This window comes from Hemiscyllium ocellatum, chromosome 2 (genome assembly GCF_020745735.1).
Source record: "Hemiscyllium ocellatum isolate sHemOce1 chromosome 2, sHemOce1.pat.X.cur, whole genome shotgun sequence".
Taxonomy (NCBI): Eukaryota; Metazoa; Chordata; class Chondrichthyes; order Orectolobiformes; family Hemiscylliidae; genus Hemiscyllium; species Hemiscyllium ocellatum.
In genome coordinates this window covers 12,025,553-12,039,716 of record NC_083402.1, presented here as the reverse complement: position 1 = coordinate 12,039,716, position 14,164 = coordinate 12,025,553, and the positions used below count along the sequence as shown (strand labels likewise).

General features: G+C 43.7%; 1 protein-coding gene across 9 annotated transcripts in view; it reads right to left on the bottom strand.

Moving 5' to 3' along the window:
* htt (huntingtin) overlaps window positions 1-6,839 on the bottom strand; it is a 244,085-nt gene extending 237,246 nt beyond the window's left edge. For all 9 annotated transcript variants that reach the window (XM_060834685.1, XM_060834714.1, XM_060834704.1 and 6 more), the window contains exon 1: window positions 6,534-6,839. In XM_060834685.1, coding sequence (XP_060690668.1) covers window positions 6,534-6,622 — 89 coding nt within the window. In that variant the 5' untranslated portion in view covers window positions 6,623-6,839. The remainder of the gene's footprint in view (window positions 1-6,533) is intronic.
* Window positions 6,840-14,164: the final 7,325 nt, after the last annotated feature.

Below are 14,164 nucleotides of genomic sequence, written 5' to 3'. Positions count from 1 at the left end.
GTTTTGTGACATCAAATACACAACCGAAATCCACATTAGGAGACATTAGAACTTGTGGCCAAAACACTGGTCAAAGTAATACGTTTTAAAGGAGCCCCTAAAGCCACCAGTTAGGAGAGAGACAAAGTAGTTTCAGAAGAGAATTAAAAGCTGTGGCCTTGATAGCTGAGAACACAGCTGCCAATGGTCGTACAGTTAAAACTGGGGATGCACAGATGGCAAGAATTAGACGAGGTCCCAGAGGATTATAAAAGCTTAGAGAAAAAAGGGAGGTAACAGCTTATGCAGAGATCTGAAAACAAACTTGAGAGCTGTAAAACAGGGAGAACATCTAGCTGAAAACTAAAGGTCTTCTGTGCTTTTCCAGCAATTTCTGTTTTAGTATCTGATTTCCAGCATCCACAGTTCTTTTGATTTTAAATAGAAATACAGGAGTACAGTGAAAAGTGCACACAGTCGCCATTCATCAGCACCATCCTGGTTAGAAAACCATGATTTTTTTAAAATAATTCTATACCGATCAGAATCAGAAGAAAAAGAGCAGATCTTATAGTCCTCGGCCTTGAATCTCAGACAACCGGCAAGTCTCAAATCAATCACCAGTGAGAAGCCACATTTGCGCTGTCACTGCGGCTGCTGCCACCGATTCCGATCGACGGGAGGAGATTAGTGATTACCCCAACTGCCAGGAGTCGTCGCAACCTCACTACTGCTGCGACTGTCACCTCCGATCACCTGCTAGTATAATGAGGTACAAAGTGACTTAAAGATACTCCAGGGAGTACTGGTGGGTAGTTTTGAGATAAGCTCAAAGATTTGTGGGCGGCACGGTGGCACAGTGGTTAGCACTGCTGCCTCACAGCGCCTGAGACCCGGGTTCAATTCCTGACTCAGGCGACTGACTGTGTGGAGTTTGCACGTTCTCCCCATGTCTGCGTGGGTTTCCTCCGGGTGCTCCGGTTTCCTCCCACAGTCACAAAGATGTGCGGGTCAGGTGAATTGGCCATGCTAAATTGCCCGTAGTGTTAGGTAAGGGGTAAATGTAGGGGTATGGGTGGGTTGCGCTTCGGCGGGTCGGTGTGGACTTGTTGGGCCGAAGGGCCTGTTTCCACACTGTAAGTAATCTAATCTAATATAGAGGATGCAAGGCCTGCCCGTAAAATGGAAAGTGAGGCTGACAATCAGTGCACTGCTGAATTTTCAAAACTGCCTTCTTTTTGAATGGGCTAAAGTTGCAACCCCCCATTAAAATGTCAATACAACTGTAGAGATAATATTCTGAAAAAAAATGGATGAGGCACCTTCCTGCACCTGAACCATGTTAAACTGTTCCCAGGCTTGAACAAGTTGAACTGAAGGATCTCTTTCCACAATACATGACTTCATCTGGAATGAACTGCCGGAGGAAGTGGTAGAAACATAGAAACAGGTGCAGGAGTAGCCCATTTGGCCCTTTGAGCCTACACCACCATTCTATATGATCATGGCTAATCATGCCATTTCAGTATACCACTCATGCTTTCTCTCCATAGTCTTTGATCCCTTTACCTGCAAAGGGACATATCCAGTAACTTCCTGAATGTATCTAATGAAGTGGTCCCAACAGCTGTCTGTAATACAGAATTCCACAGATTCAGTGAAAAACATTCTTCCTCACCTCAGCTCCGATGGCTTACCCATTTATTCATAGACCGTGGCACCTGGTTCTGAACTTGCCCAACACGGAGAACATTCTTCCCATACCTAGCCTGACCAAGTCTCATCAGGATTTTATGTTTCTAGGAGGTCCCCACCCCATCATTCTTGTAAATTCCAGCAAGTACAAGGCCAGTCAATCCAGCCTTTCCTCAGATGTCAGTCCTGCCATTTTGGGAATCAGACTGGTTAACCTTCGCTGGATTCCCTTGATAGCGAGGGTTTAGATCAGTGTGGTGCTGGAAAAGCACAGCAAGTCAGGCAGCATCCAAGGAGCAGGAAAATCAACATTTCGGGCAAAAGCCCTTCATTCGATTTTCCTGCTCCACAGATGCTGCCTAACCTGCTGCGATTTTCCAGCACCACACTGATCTAAACTCTGGTTTCCAGCATCTGCAGTCCTCACTTTTGCCTCCCTTGATAGCAAGAATGTCCTTCCTCAGCCTCCGAGACCAAGCTCCACACAATACTCAAGATATGGCTTCACAAGGCCCTGTATAATTGCAACAAGATATCCCTATACCCATCCTCAAATCCTCTTGCTCACTCATAGCAGGTTCAGTTACAACATTTAAAATACATCTGAACAGGTACATGAATAGGAAAGATTAAAAGAGATGTAAGCAATAGGGACTAGTTTAGTTTGGAAATTCTGGTCAGCATGGAGGAGTTAGACCAAAGGGTCCGTTTCCATGCTGTAAGACTGTGACTGGCTACTGAGTCAGCAGAGGGAATTAGTTCTCACTCTTTGAAAGCACCGTGTCAGTCTATGTCCCTCTTCATTCGAAAGGTAAAGTCATCATAGTCCCAGAGGACCATAATGCTACTCTCTCAGAGCTGGTCGTTTCACCAGAGGGTCACTATGCCTCAGTAATATGGGAATTGAACATGAACTGTTGGCACCACTCAGCATTGCAAACCAGTTGTTCAGCCAACTGGGTTAAAACCTCATTGGTAATGCACCATGCCTTTGTTTTGAAATAATTTAACATTTGGTTACGTACATATGGGAGTATCACTGACGGTGTTGCAGTCATTGCCCATCCCAGGTAAACCTAACATAGTAGATCACCTTGAAGTTCCAACATTAGTTGTATACCAATGCAGTCTGCTGGACCACTTCTGAGAGCACCAACAAAATCAATAATGTTTCCCATTAATAAAAACATTTGGCCCTTATTCGTGAAGCAGTTTAAAATGCAATGACAACTAAGGAGGTTTTTCACTTACTGTTCACCGTTAAGTTAAAAACACATTCAAAATTCAAAAACTGCAAATGTCTACAATGATTTCCTATGCTTTGTACATTTTAACTGTGCAGGTAAAAATCATGTTTTCCATAGTAATTCATATTAACTCAACCTTATCACTTAGTATCAAAAATTGCATGAAACCTACTTGTTAACACTGTCAAATCACTTTTCAGACATTACAAATCAAAGAGTGAATAAAACCATTACTAAGCTAGCAGTTAGAGCTTGAGGGATAAATGACAAGTACAGTTGGTGACAGTAAAAGTACTTTGCATTACATTGAAATGAGTAGCAGGGTTTTCATTTATTTATGTTTGAGCAAGAATTTTATTAACTAATATCAATGAGGGGATTAGACTACTTCCATCCTTATTTTCCCCAAGGTAACTGTAAAGGATGCATGTGACGGTGCAGAGGTAGGTGTTGTCCTCAAGTGGAGGAATTGATCATGGACTCTAAATGGAATATACTTGACAGTTTCTGTTTATGAATGCCCTTTTGTCATTCAGCACTCCAGGTAACTACTGAAAAAAAAAGCCCAGTCAAGAATCAACTCAAGAACTGCTTAGAAGAAAGAGTATAGGTTTAAGGAGAGAGGAGAAAGATTTAAAAGGTGAACTAAGGGCCAGCTTTTTCACACAGAGGGTGGTACATAGATGGAGTGAATCGCCTGAGGAAGTGGTGGAGGCTGGTACAATTACAACATTTAAAAGGCATCTGTATAGGAAGGTTTAGAGGGTGATGGGCCAAATGCTGGCAACTGGGACTAGGTTAATTTAGGATATCTGGTCAGCGTGGATGAGTTGGACCGAGGGGTCTGTTTCTGTGCTGTACATCTTCATGATTCTACAACTTACACCCTCATGAAACTCAGCATTGGGGCTCCCTTTTGTTCTTGACTCCAAGACTGATCAGAATTTACAAGTGAAAAGTCATCTCCATCACTACAGACAGCAAAAGAATGTAAAACACCAAGGTGAGTATTTACAGATTATGAGGATTCTCCTTCCCCCAACCAAGTAACTAATGCTGCAAAGGGTCTTTTCATCGTGTTACTGATTTTTTCCAATAAAAATCAACACAAGATGTAAACGCTGCTGTAGCAAAGTGATCTATAGAGAATGCCCAGACTCTCATCAGATGCTACTAGCTGTTACACCCTTAAGGTTACATCATATCCATACCACCCACCTGCTTAACAATCACTGGCAAACATCCAGCTATATATAGAGAGTAAAGTCCAACTCCCAATAAAGCAATATTTTTTAATCCTTTCCAGCAATCTGGAAGATGCTTACAATCTATCATTTGCTGCCCATCCATAATTGACTCTGAAGCAACTAACTTACTAAGTCATTTCAGAAGACAGCTAAGAGTCAATCACATTGCTGTTGGTCTAGAATCATACACAAGTTAGTGCAGGTCAAGATGGCAAATTTACTTCCCTAAAAGAACCAAATAGGTTGTGACAAGAACCAAGTGTTATGTTTTGGTGATTTTCCAGTTAAGCAAGAAAACATGCTGTTGGTACTAAATTATAATTAGGCACGAGATAATGGTGGCAATGACACTTAGATTTACCATAGGGTTATCTGAACTCAACATAATGTATCTCAAGAAGACACTGTCCTCATGTATTTGATCTACTTGCCAATGTGGTTTATGAATAGATATCACTTTTTTCCAAAATTGCAGTATATTTGTTGAGTTGCCCTTTCTAAACAGCAAAAATTATACTTCCAAAAAAAATACTTACAAGTTGTCCACATTTTAAATAATACACAAGTAGAAACAAACAGTTGTAGTTCTATTGCATTTTATCAATCTCACAAAGAGGCACAGAAAGCCTGAGTCTCCTATTACACAGATCAATCAGCAAGTGTAGCATAGCAGTGTACACTTGTACACTCCACTAAGGATTTCACTAAGGTGCGGCATCAAATGCAGATTGTTAGCAAAAGCATAAAACTGGTTACATCCTCACCAGCTGATGCACCTTCCACCTAGTTTTGTCAACTTCACTTATGTTACCTGCTTCACCCATATTCCAGTAACCTTATCAATATCTTTATTCACGCAGTATAACAAAAATGCAAAATATCCCTCTTCAAACTGTACCAAGTGCAAAACGAGATCCAGAGCTAGTTTCAGAAAGTGACTGAACATGCTGGGTAAGTGGAAATTCTTGAGTTTAAAATATACTTTCCCTCCTCCCTACTAAGTTTTTGAGAAATATAATGGCAGCATGGTGACTCAATGGTTAGCACTGCTGCCTCACAGCACCAGGGTCAAATCCAGCCTCGGGCAACTGTGTGTGGAGTTTGCACATTCTCCCCATGTCTGCGTGAGTTTCCTCCCACAATCCAAAGGTGTGCAGGTCAGGTGAATCAGCCATGCTAAATTGCCCATTGCGTTAGTCAGAGGGAAATGGGTCTGGGTGGGTTACTTTTCAGAGAGTCAGTGTGGACTGGTTGGGCTGAAGGGCCTGTTTCCACTCTGTAGGGAATCTAATTTAATCTAAAAACAACAATGGCATTGTTTATGGGTAAAGCTCAAGAGAAGATCCCATATTAATATTCTTTCCCCCACTAGATGTTCCCCAACCTGAGTTTCCACACGATTCAAAACAAATCAGCAACGTCCATTAAATCCATTAAGCCATCCCAACATTGTCTACCTCTACAACAAATATTGACATATTCCCAGCAAAAACAATACACAAATACATCCACAACTAACAGACATTGCACAAGATGAAAACTAGAAAAGACTAATAATGAAAACTAGGAACATTCAACAGGTCAGTCAGCATGTGGAGAGATCAGAAAAGATAGCATTTCAGGTGTAGGTTCTTCAACAAACATTAACTTGTTTTTGCACCTCATTAACCCAGTGAGTCCTGACAGCATTGTTTCACAATCCTAGCATTTACAGTTTATTATCGTTACCCTTTCCCCATCTCCGACAGTCTATCAAAAGCAGAAACATCTTGCGTGCAGCATTGCAACAGAAAAGATATCAATAAATACAGAAATAAGATAACTAAGAGGAGTTGAAAACTGATCATCTCCCAGATTTCCTAGAGTACCTTGAGTTTGGCAGGAACTGTATATGACAACATGGTCTGTGCACATGGGTAATTGTATGCCAGTTGTCTATCATTTCTGTGCACTTGGGTAATAAGGAATGTCAACACACAGATTGTGTATTAGAGAGTCAGCATTCACGTTTTGTACACTGGTTCTTCAGTATTGCTCTACATCAGCACAGCAAGCTCTGTCCTTCGACACCAGCATGGCAGCACATATTTTTGTATATTGGTCTATCAGTACATGCTTTTGTACACAGGCACATCAGGGTGCACTTTTTGTACACCGTGCATTTTTGTACACTGTTACAAGCAGAGTGTGATTTTTGTACACTGGCATGCACGTATTCATGTCCGAGAGATTTTCTGTTTCGTGTTTGTATTCTTGTGGTACGTGTTTCCCCGTTTATGGATCTCTAGATGTGCTGGTGTGTGAGCACATCCCCCCCCACCCCAATCCTTGTGAGGCCCTCTCTCACCAAGATCGTTTTACTCACAGTTTCTGGCCTGGCTCCTCAGTGGACGGACCCTGCTGGAATGACTTTAGTGACTCGAAGGCCTTCATCAATTTCTCCATGGTTGCCATTTTATTAGACAGAGGGAGATATGAGGGGACGGCAGCAGGAGAAGCACTCGGGAACAGCGCTTATTGCAAAAACAAGTCAACTCAACCAATAAACACACTGAACTCTCTCCTCCGCGTCAGGACCGATGGACGGCTGAGAAGCTTCTAGCAGCGACGGGCACGCGAATAAATCCGGTCACAATCGCAGTCGCCAAAACCAATGACCACCGCCATCTTGCCAAGGGTGATGCCCCACAACTCAGCCGCGGCAACCAAACCTGAAGAGACCACCTGCCCCGCCCCCAAATAACTGACTGACGGCCGCGTCCACCGGTCGGCAAACGACATTTGGTCGCAAGCACCAATCGGAATGGGGTTGGGGGGGCAGGACCAAATTGGGCAACCTAACCTGACGTCATTCTCGCCCGCTCGGATTTGCTTGCTGATGGAAAGGTTAACCAATCGACGATCGGTGTTTGAGGTCAGCAGACCAATGAAAACCGACGGTGTGCGGAAGACATTGGACCAACCGTGGCAGCGAACACCCGGTTTGACTCGCCCTTCACTTAATTGACGGGCAGAAGAGCCAATCCACTATCGGCCAACCAAAGTTTTCGCTGCTGTTTGGAGGCGGGACTGACCCGCACCGGTGTAATTGATGGATGGATTGACCAGTAAAGATCGGGCAGAGACGTGATTGATGGATTTACTGACCAATCAATAGCTAGACAAATAACCGGGACGCGGAGGCGGGACAGAATTGGAAATTAACGGCCGGTGCCGCTGGCGGGAAAGGGATAAGTGATGGTTGGGTTGTCCAATCAACGGCCAAGTTAGGGCCAATGAGGAGAGGGAAAGGCTGGCTCCTGGGGCTCCTCATGAATAGTTTATGCTTGAAACATGGATTTTTCTGCTCTTAGGATGCTACCTGATCAGCTGTGCTTTTCCAGCACTACACTTTTTCACTGTGATCCCCAGCATCTGCATTCCTCACTTTCTCCTAGGCTCTTTGGGTTGTCAATGCAAATAAATTTAGATCCAGAAGATTGGCTTGACAGTATTATGGGCTATCTTTGGAATTGGGGATAAGGTTGGCAGATAGATCCCATAAGAACCCTTCCACATAAGATGGGAAGTTTCAAGACTAGGGGACATATTTTTTAAGGGGGGAGATTTAAAAAATACATGAGGGATATTTTGTTTCCATAGAGGGTGGCTTGAGTGTGGAGAAACTGAGGACTGCAGATGTTGGAGATCAGAGCTGAAAATGTGTTGCTGGAAAAGCACAGCAGGTCAGGCAGCATCCAAGGAACAGAAGAATCGACGTTTCGGGCATGAGCCTTTCTTCAGGAATGAGGAAACTGTGTCCAGCAGGCTAAGATAAAATGTAGGGAGGATGGACTTGGGGGAGGGGCATTGGAAATGCAATAGGTGGAAGGAGGTTAAGGTGAGGGTGATCGGCTGGGGTGGGGGCAGAGAGGTCAGGAAGAAGATTGCAGGTTAGGAAGGTGGTGCTGAGTTCAAGGGATTTGACTGAGACGGGGAGGGGAAATGAGGAAACTGGAGAAATCTGAGTTCATCCCTTGTGGTTGGAGGGTTCCTAGGTGGAAGATGAGGCGCTCTTCCTCCAGCCTTCGTGTTGCTGTGGTCTGACGATAGAGGAGTTCAAGGATCTGCATGTCCTTGGTGGAGTGGGAGGGGAAGTTGAAGTGTTGAGCCACGGGGTGGTTGGGTTGGTTGGTCCGGGTGTCCCAGAGGTGTTCCCTGAAACGTTCTGCAAATAGGCAGCCTGTCTCCCCAATATAGAGGAGGCCACATCGGGTGTAGCAGATGCAGTAAATGATGTGTGTGGAGGTGCAGGTGAATTTGTGGTGGATATGGAAGGATCCCTTGGGGCCTTAGAGGGAAGTGAGGGGGGAGGTGTGGGCGCAAGTTTTGCATTTCTTGCGGTTGCAGGGGAAGGTGCCGGGAGTGGAGGTTGGTTGGTGGGGGGTGTGGACCTGACGGAGTCGCGGAGGGAGTGGTCTTTTCGGAACACTGATAGGGGAGGGGAGCGAAATATATCTCTGGTAGTGGGAAGCAGATTCAAAATGTGTCAGTGCAGAGGGACATGGATGTCCTTGTGCATGAATCGTAGGAAGTGGTATGTAGGTGCAGTATGTAATAGGAAAGAATATAATAATGGAATCCTGGCATAAACCAAATCATCCAACAACATTTCTGCCACCTCCAAATGGACCCCACCACCAGGGATATATTTCCCTCCCCACCCCTTTCCACCTTCCACAAAGACCATTCCCTCCCTTACTACCTGGTCAGGTCCACGCCCCCCCAAGAACCCACCCTCCCATCCTGGCATCTTCCCCTGCCACCGCAGGAATTGCAAAACCTGCGCCCACACCTCCTCCCTCACCTCCATTCAAGGCCCCAAAGGAGCCTTACACATCCATCAAAGTTTTGCCTGCATATCCACCAATATCATTTGTTATATCTGTTGGTCCTGATGCGGTCTCCTCTACATTGGGGAGACTGGACGCCTCCTATCAGAGCGCTTTAGGGAACATCTCTGGGACACCCGCATCAATCAACCACACCGACCTGTGGCCCAAAATTTCAACTCTCTCTCCCACTTGGCCAAGGACATGGAGGTCCTGGGCCTCCTTCACCGCCGCTCTCTAACCACCCAACGCCTGGAGGAAGAATGCCCCATCTTCCGCCTCGGAACACTTCAACCCCAGGACATCAATGTGGATTTCACCAGTTTCCTCATTTCCCCTTCCCCCACCTCACCCCAGTTCCAAACTTCCAGCTCAGCACTGTCCCCATGACTTGTCCTACCTGCCTATCTTTCTTTCCACCTATCCACTCCACCCTCCTCCCTGACCTATCACCTCCATCCCCACTCCCATTCACCTCTCATTTATCTCTCCACCCTGCAGGCACTCTGCCTGTATTCCTGATGAAAGGCTTTTGCCCGAAATGTCGATTTAACTGCTCCTCGGATGGTGCCTGAACTGTGCTTTTCCAGCACCACTCTAATCTAGAATCTGCAGTCATTGTTTTTACATAGCCAGTCGTGTTTGGATAGGATAAGTTATTTCGGTATTCTATTTTCTGTTTTTTGGGGTTCATTGAGTTTTACAAAATAATACATAGCTTGGAAAGGGTGGACGCTAGGAAATTTTTTCCGTTAGACGAGGAGACTAGGACCCGTGGACACAGCCTTAAAATTAGAGGGGGTCAATTCAGAACAGAAATGCGGAGACATTTCTTTAGCCAGAGAGTGGTGGGCCTGTGGAATTCATTGCCGCAGAGTGCAGTGGAGGCCGGGACGCTAAATGTCTTCAAGGCAGAAATTGATAGATTCTTGATGTCTCGAGGAATTAAGGGCTACGGGGAGAACGCTGGTAAGTGGAGTTGAAATGCCCATTAGCCATGATTGAATGGCGGAGTGGACTCAATGGGCCGTATGGCCTTACTTCCACTCCTATGTCTTATGGTCTTATTCAGTAACCTTGTAAATAAATTCTGTTTTATTTAAAACTAAGTAGTCTGACCACCTGATTCGCACATGGAATATCCACTGTACTCTTGCTTAAATAAAATCACCAAATTAAAGTCTGGACTACCTTCCTTAAGTGCTTTGAGGGGTCTGGCCTGGTCCATAACAGATTGCTGGCTCATCCGGGATTTATTTTGTAGTTCCGAATTGGGATTTGGGTTTCGAATTGTTTGGTCTCTGAGGCAGCGAGTGGTAGATTTTGGTGTCTTCATTCCAGAAGTTGATTTGGTTGGGTAAATATAGCTTGGGATAGCTATGGCTCTTTCAGAGACCAAGAGTTTTCTGGTGGTGGAAGAAGTGACCTTGGGGGTTTTACATAAGATGGTTAAGGCCAAGTTGTGGGAATTAGCAGGCAAGCTGGAGTTGGAGCTACCTCTTACCATGAGGAAAGGCAAGACAGTTACAGTGATAGCTGAGCATTTAAATTTGCTGGAAACACCATCAGGATCTGTAGAGGTGGCAAAACTTCAATTGCAAATGAATCTGCTTGAGTCAGAGGCGAGAGATAAGGAAAGGACAACAGAAGTGAAACGGTTTGAGTTACGGTAAAAAGCAGAAGAGAAAGAAAAAGAGTTTGAACTCCAGAAAATGACACTTAGAAAGGAAAGTCAGCTTAAAAGGATGAAGTTGAAGGCTGAAGATAAGCGTAGGGAAGAAATAGGGTGAACTCATGTGGAAGAGCAGAAAATTAAAATGGCAACGTTAGCAGCTGAAGTGGCTGATGGTTATGAGTTGGTCCACAAAACATGCTTCCACTTCCAGAATCAACTTCAGTCCATGAGGGATAGCAATTGAGGCAAAGAGAAATCCTCACGTGGAAAGGGAAAGGTAGATCTTGTGGAAGATCATAAGGATAACTTACCATGGGTTAAAAAGGAAACCCTTGAAGGGGACAAAGAAGTTAAAAAGCTCCAATATTTTCATTGCAATAAAGTAGACTGTATGAAATTACAGTGTTGGCGAGCTAGGAAAAGCATTGGAAAGCCAGATGTAAGAAAATACATCAAGCCTGGGAGTTTTGTTGAAGTATATACAGAAAGCTCAGTGGAGGCTAGAAAGCTGCACCAGAATGTACAAGCTGGTCAGTGGTTGGTTAAGGAGGAAGTGCCAGATCAGCTTCAAAGATATACCTGCAAAGGTAAAGTTTATTCACATAGGCCAGGAGCAGCAGGTAAAGTGGTTACAATACTAAGAGACACAGTATCCACTCATGCTGAAAGATGAGGAGATGTGTACTTCTGAAGGACTATTGCCAGAAACAGGAATTCATGGTGAGTGAAAAAGTGCTCAATTATGTAAAGTGAGGTTACAGTGTCCAGAAAAGAGTGGAGAATTTCTGGTAGGAGTACTGGACCAACTCTCCGTCCCCGGAATACAATTTGTTCTTGCTAATGAAATAGCTGATTCACTGGTAGGAGTGCTGCCCTCTGTGGTTGAAAAGCCAGGAGAAACTCAGGCAACTGAAATAATGCAGGACACACATAACCTGGAATTTTTCCTGACTGCGTGGCGATGAAGTCACAAAGTCATCAGTTGAAACAGGAGAGAGCAAAGAGAACAGATAAGGCAACTGAAGTGGCATTGGCAGAGACTCTGTTTGATCGGTTGGTTGAAACAAAACAGAAGCAAATAAAACACTATGCTGACAGATTTAGTTCAGCTAAATTAATTGAGTTACAGCAGAAAGATGAAAATGTAAAGCAGTTGTATCAAAAGGCATATACAGAGAAGGAATCGAAATGTATCCCTGAATGTTATTATCTTAAAAATGTTATCTTAATGAGGAAATGGCGACCATAACATATTCAGGCAAATGAGAAATGGCCAACAACTCATCAAATCATATTACCAATGGGGTGTAGAAAGGAGGTGCTGCAAGTGGCGCATGAGCTACCACTTGGTGGTCATTAAGGAGCAAGGAAAACACATGCTAAAATACAAAGACATTTTTGCTGGCCTGGACTTCACAAGGATGTGGTTGAATTTTGCCAGACATGTCATACATGTCAGGTAATTGGAAAACCACAGGCAGCAGGAAAACCTGCACCTTTATTATCTATTCCAGCATTTGAGAAACCTTTTACAAGATCGTGTAGGTCCCCTATCTCAAATGAAAAGTAGGAATCCGTATTTGTTAACAATAATGGGTGTATCGAATAGATTTCCAGAGGCTATTACATTATGCACTATCACAGCAAAAAGGGTTATACAGGAATTACCCACATTTTTCCCTAGATACACCAATAGAGATACAGTCAGTTCAAGGGTCAAATTTCACATTAAAATTATTCAAGGAAGTTATGGTCAACTTAGGAATAAAACAATTCAAATCTAGTGTGTACCATCCAGAATCGCAGAGAGCGCTCGAAAGGTGGCATTAGACATTAAAGACCATGTTGAGGGCTTAAGGACATGATTATCCAGATGTTTGGGATAAAGGAATTCCGTTTGTGCTTTTGCGATCAGAGATGCACCAAATGAATCGACCAAATTCCGTCCATTTGAATTAGTTTTGGGGCATGAAGTGAAAGGACCATTAAAATTGATTAAGGAGAAATTCATAAATCAAAATTCAGAGACCACCCATTTGGACTATGTGTCAAATTTTAGAGAATGATTAAATAGAGTTGGGGAGTTGGCTAGACAGCATTTAAACATATCACAGCGTACACTGAAACAAGAAGTGGATAAGAAATTAAAAATTCGCAATTTTGCAACTGGGGATAAGGTATTGGTGTCACTTTCAGTGATAGGTGAGCCTTTAAAAGGAAGGTTGAGTGGATCTTATCAAATTGAAAGAAAATTGAGTGAGGTGAGCTACTTGATTGGGACTCCAGACAGGAAGAAATCTCACAGAGTGTGCCACACAACTATGTTCAAAAGATATTTTGATAGGGAAGGAAAGTAAAGGGAAAAGGTGTTAATGATTGCAACACAGATGTAAGAACCAAGTTCAGAGGATTCTGAATTGGACATTTCACAAATTAATTTGGACAATGAGGAATTGGGATAAATTATCAAGTTACCTTCCTGAGAAAAATCAGAATGACCTGAAAAGAGTTATTACTATCACATGGGGAGATATGCAGAAATAAAATGTTAAGTATGGAAAAGGAAATGGAAGATATAGAATATAGGGAAATAGGTGGTGACATTTTGAACAACGTTCATATTGCAGAGGAGGAAGTGCTGGATATCTTGAAATGCATAACAGTGGAAACAATCCTCAGGACCTGATCAGGTGTACCTGAGAACTCTGTGAGAAGCTAGGGCAGTGATTGCTGGGCCTCTTACTGAGATATTTGTATCATCGATAGTCACAGATGAGGTGCCGGAAGACTGGAGGTTGGCTAATGTAGTGCCACTGTTTAAGAAGGGCAGTAAAGACAAGCCAGGGAACTATAGATCGGTGAGCCTGACGTCAGTGGTGGGGAAGTTGTTGGAGGGAATCCTGAGGGACAGGATGTACATGTATTTGGAAAGGCAAGGACTGATTAGGAACAGTCAACATGGCTTTATGCATCGGAAATCATGTCTCACAAACTTGATTGAGCTTTTTGAAGAAGTAATAAAGAGGATTGATGAGGGCAGAGCGGTAGATGTGTTCAATATGGACTTCAGTAAGGCATTCAACAAGGCTCCCCATGGGAAACTGGTGAGCAAGGCTGGATCTCATGGAATACAGGAAGAACTAGCCATTTGGATATAGAATTGGCTCAAAGGTAGAAGACAGAGGGTGGTGGAGGCAGGTTTTTTTCAGACTGGAGGCCTTGACCAGTGGAGTGCCACAAGGATCGGTGCTGGGTCCACTACTTTTCAACGTTTATATAAATGATTTGGATGTGAGCATAAGAAGTATAGTTAGTAAGTTTACAGATGACACCAAAATTGAAGGTGTTGTGGACAGCAAAGAAGGTTATCTCAGATTACAATGGGATCTTGATCAGATGGGCCAATGGACTGTGAATTGGCAGATGGAGTTTAATTTTGATTAGTGTGAG